The sequence below is a fragment of the Sinocyclocheilus anshuiensis genome, unplaced genomic scaffold, assembly GCF_001515605.1.
Source record: "Sinocyclocheilus anshuiensis isolate Anshui unplaced genomic scaffold, SAMN03320099.WGS_v1.1 scaffold389, whole genome shotgun sequence".
In the NCBI taxonomy this organism is placed as follows: domain Eukaryota; kingdom Metazoa; phylum Chordata; class Actinopteri; order Cypriniformes; family Cyprinidae; genus Sinocyclocheilus; species Sinocyclocheilus anshuiensis.
In genome coordinates, this window is record NW_015536494.1 from 622,559 (window position 1) to 626,373 (window position 3,815).

Genomic DNA, 3,815 nt, shown 5'->3' on the forward strand with positions numbered 1-3,815 from the left:
CCCCCCCCCAATAAATAAATAAATAAATAAAAAACAATGAGTGAACATAATTTGCTATTATTTAAAAAAAAAAAAGGTAGCTTGGGCCCTTGTGATCCTCCCATAATTTCAACTCTCTATTCAAATGCAAATCAGAATGATCTACTATGCAGAAACTAATCATACTTACAGAAATGATTCAGCTCAAAGTTGCAAACTTTACTGATGTGGGATCACTGGGGTTTTTGTCTCAGGAGAAAAATCCGAAAAGCAGGAGAGATGAGCAAAAGTCTCAATCAAATAGCTGTCAAAGAGAAATGACTGAGATCTGATTTGTGGTTTTTCTTTAATGGAGGTTTTAGAAAGGCACCATCTTTTTTCACTCCTCAGAGACAACGAGGTGCAGGAGCTCCACCCACCTGTGTGCAGTACCTGCTCAGGTGCTCAAACAATAAAAAGACTGTTCACTCTGATAAAGAGCCACTTTCTCCAGAGTCCAAAACATTAGTTGATGTTGACTCAACGTGCTGGCAGAGATCAGACACTGAAGGATTACTCGTCTTCAGAGATGATGAAGATTATACCAAGAGCCTCCACCACCTTAGTTGTTGGTTGGATTGCACTTTTCATGGGTGAGTAGCAACTATGTTTTAAAAATGTGATTTATGAAAAATTTAAATATGAAAAATTGATGTGAAATATGAACAACTGACAATTAATTTTTATCATTGAAACTGTTTTAAAGGATATTTGATCCAAAAATGAAAGTTCTGTCATCATTTACTCACCCTCATGTTGTTCCAAACTGTTAAGCACAAAAAGAAAATATTTTGGAAAATTTTCTCAGTGTTTTTTTTGTTCATGTTTTGGACACCAGTGACTTTCACTGTATGGACAAAACCATATTCCTCGGAACATCTTCTTTTATCCTGAGGGTGACAACATTTTCATTTTTGGATGAAATAAAAACTTTAAAATTTACATTTTAAATATGTCACAAAAAACTTTTCATGATCATTATATCAAAATCTGATTTAGGTGTAAACTCTGTCAATATGTCTGTGGTGGATTCCCCAACTGAAAGCACAGATGCCTTGACTCCACACTCTTTGACTTCAGTTATCATGGATCTCAGAATCACTAACCGTGTTTATAATGACTCACTGGCTGATCAGCAATCAGCAGAGTATACAACACTCAAGCAAGAGATGGAGCAACTGGTGAGGGTCTCTTGTTATTCATGCTTGAATATCTAAAGCACTCATTGGATATTTACAGTATTTTAGGATATATTACATCCCCCAACAGACATGCAGTATACTATAGATGAAAGTGAATCATTTGAATGATCAGGTCAAGGACTAGTGGTCATCTAGAACTCCTTCGGAAAATATCCCAGGTACAGTGATGGTTTCAGATAAAAATATACCACAGTACTTTGATATATGTTACTGAATGGTTGCACTTACAGAAAAGTACCATTTATCATTCAAATGTAAATAGCTTGGATTATATCAAAGTACCTTGGTAATACCATCATAACATGGGACTCCCACAGTATTATTACCAGATTAATTTGCTATATTTAAAAGATATTACAATGTATGCCGTACGCCTACGAAACCATGGTGTTGTCATGGTACTATGAACAAAATAAGCTATAGGTACTTTATAGAATACCAGTTTTATCAAAGTGATAAAATGAACTGATTAAATGTATATTTTGAGTGCAATGAACAGTAAGTTGTTTTGGATAAAATCATTTGCCAAAAGCATTAATGTAATGGAAACCTTAGTAGGCTACATTACTATGGTACCAAAAACATAGTGACATTATGCTACTTTTTAGAGAGTGATTATCAAAAAAAAAAAAAAAAATCATAATTACCAAGCATTTAAAGGTTTCTGCTATTAGTTAAGATGAGTAAATTGGTCTTACGTTGAGGAATATTGATTTTTTCCCCGTTGTACTTTTCTTTTTTCAGTTTGCAGATATTTATGAACGATCTTATGACATCACTCATCTGATATATATGGGTGCAGATGAGATGACTTTCAGGTTTGATTAACTCATAATCTTAGATTTACATCCAATATAACTGAGTGGCAGAGACTGTCTGATCTTATAATGTTTCTCTTGCAGTAATGGGTCTGTGATCGCCACTTCTCGTCTGCTGTTTGGGCCGACTCAAGTCAATCCAGAGCTTGTGAGAGGAATCTTTTTGCCTGCGTACAAACAAATTCCATCGCCGGCACTAGAGATCGACCTCAGCTACATTGAAAGTAACATAACAGTCAAAAGTGGTTGATTTTACATTGTTTTCACATTGTTCATTAATGGGGGTTTGACATGGAGGATTTGACATTATACTGACCATCTAAATGTATGGAAGCTTATTTCCACCAATGAATAAAAACATAAGAAAGGCAATTGTGATTTTTTTATCTAACAATCCTGATAATTCTCTTACAATTGCAAGTTTGTTTTCTTTATTTCTTTTTTTTTTAGCTATAGACTTTTTTCCCCTCAGATTTCTGAGTTTACATCTCGCAATTCTTTATTATTATTATTTTACATTTTTTTAGACACCCAATATGACCTGCATACACATGCAGAATTCTGAGAAAAAAAATCTGAACTGCAAGATGTAAACGGAGAATTGTGAAAAAAGTCAGAATTCTGAATTTATATCTTTTTTCTCAGAATTGAGACATCTCGCAATTCTACCAAATACCTACAAAGATACCTAAAACGAAAGTCAAAATTGTGAAAAATAAACTAAAAAAAAAAAAAGTCAGAATTGTAAGATAAAAAGTTGCAATTATCTTTAATTCTGTGGCAGGAATAAAAAAAATATTATTATCAACTAACAAATAGTACATTCAATCCCACCAACAGATGAACTACCAAGTGAAGAACCTCTTGAGGAAGAGAAGAACTTCAGCAGACCACCAATGACAACACACAAAGAAACACCTTTTATGACCACGTCCTCGCCCCTCACTTCCACTCCTGACATCATAACCGATGCTGAATCCTTCACCAGTCGCCTTCCATCCACACACTCACCCAACATGTCCACCTCCCTCCCGTTGGGCTCCAGTGCTGTTGTAGGAAACATCACAAACCCTATCCTCTCCACCACCTCCATACCCTTTAACACCACCACAACCAACTCACTGATGGATAATACAAGTATTTCTACAGCACCCAACAGCACCACCAATGCAGTAACCAATGGGACCACACCAGAAGTCCCCAATAGGACCTCCACAGCAGCACCCATTGGTACCATCACTACAGCTTCCAATAGCACCACCACCATTGACACCATCACTACATTCCCAAATGCTACCATCAGTGCAACCCCAAATGGCTCCACGACTACAGCCCCCAATAACACCACCACTGCAGCCCCCCAAAGCACATTTACCTCCATTCACAGCACTGCTGGGAAACCGACAATCAGCTCCACCATGTTTTCAACAGCTCAGCCCTCAAAGACCACAGTCATGAACCATTCACCTACTACGGCCACTGTTTTGGTGCCTGGATGGGCGGTTGCCCTGTTAGCGCTGGCAGCTGTCAGCCTCTTCCTCCTCCTCATCCTCATTATTCTGGTGAGTGATCGAGGGTTTAGGATCAATGTAATATAAACCTTTGGTTTTATAGAAAAAAATATTACCAACTTTAAAATAAAACAAACCCATTTGTGGTATGTCGCATATTTGATTGTATATTCATCTGAATAAATAATAAAACTGACCAACTTCTGTACTACTATTCAGCGGTACATTGGTATCATATATATATATATATATATATATATATATAT

At 36.5% G+C, this 3,815-nt stretch overlaps 1 protein-coding gene across 1 annotated transcript in view; it reads left to right on the top strand.

The window, feature by feature from the left end:
• Positions 1–490: 490 nt before the first annotated feature.
• Positions 491–3,815, top strand: part of LOC107686747 (flocculation protein FLO11-like) — a 7,320-nt gene continuing 3,995 nt past the window's right edge. Inside the window, exons 1-5 of the mRNA XM_016483845.1 lie at positions 491–611; positions 1,018–1,199; positions 1,965–2,038; positions 2,123–2,262; positions 2,879–3,600. Coding sequence (XP_016339331.1) covers positions 491–611; positions 1,018–1,199; positions 1,965–2,038; positions 2,123–2,262; positions 2,879–3,600 — 1,239 coding nt within the window. The remainder of the gene's footprint in view (positions 612–1,017; positions 1,200–1,964; positions 2,039–2,122; positions 2,263–2,878; positions 3,601–3,815) is intronic.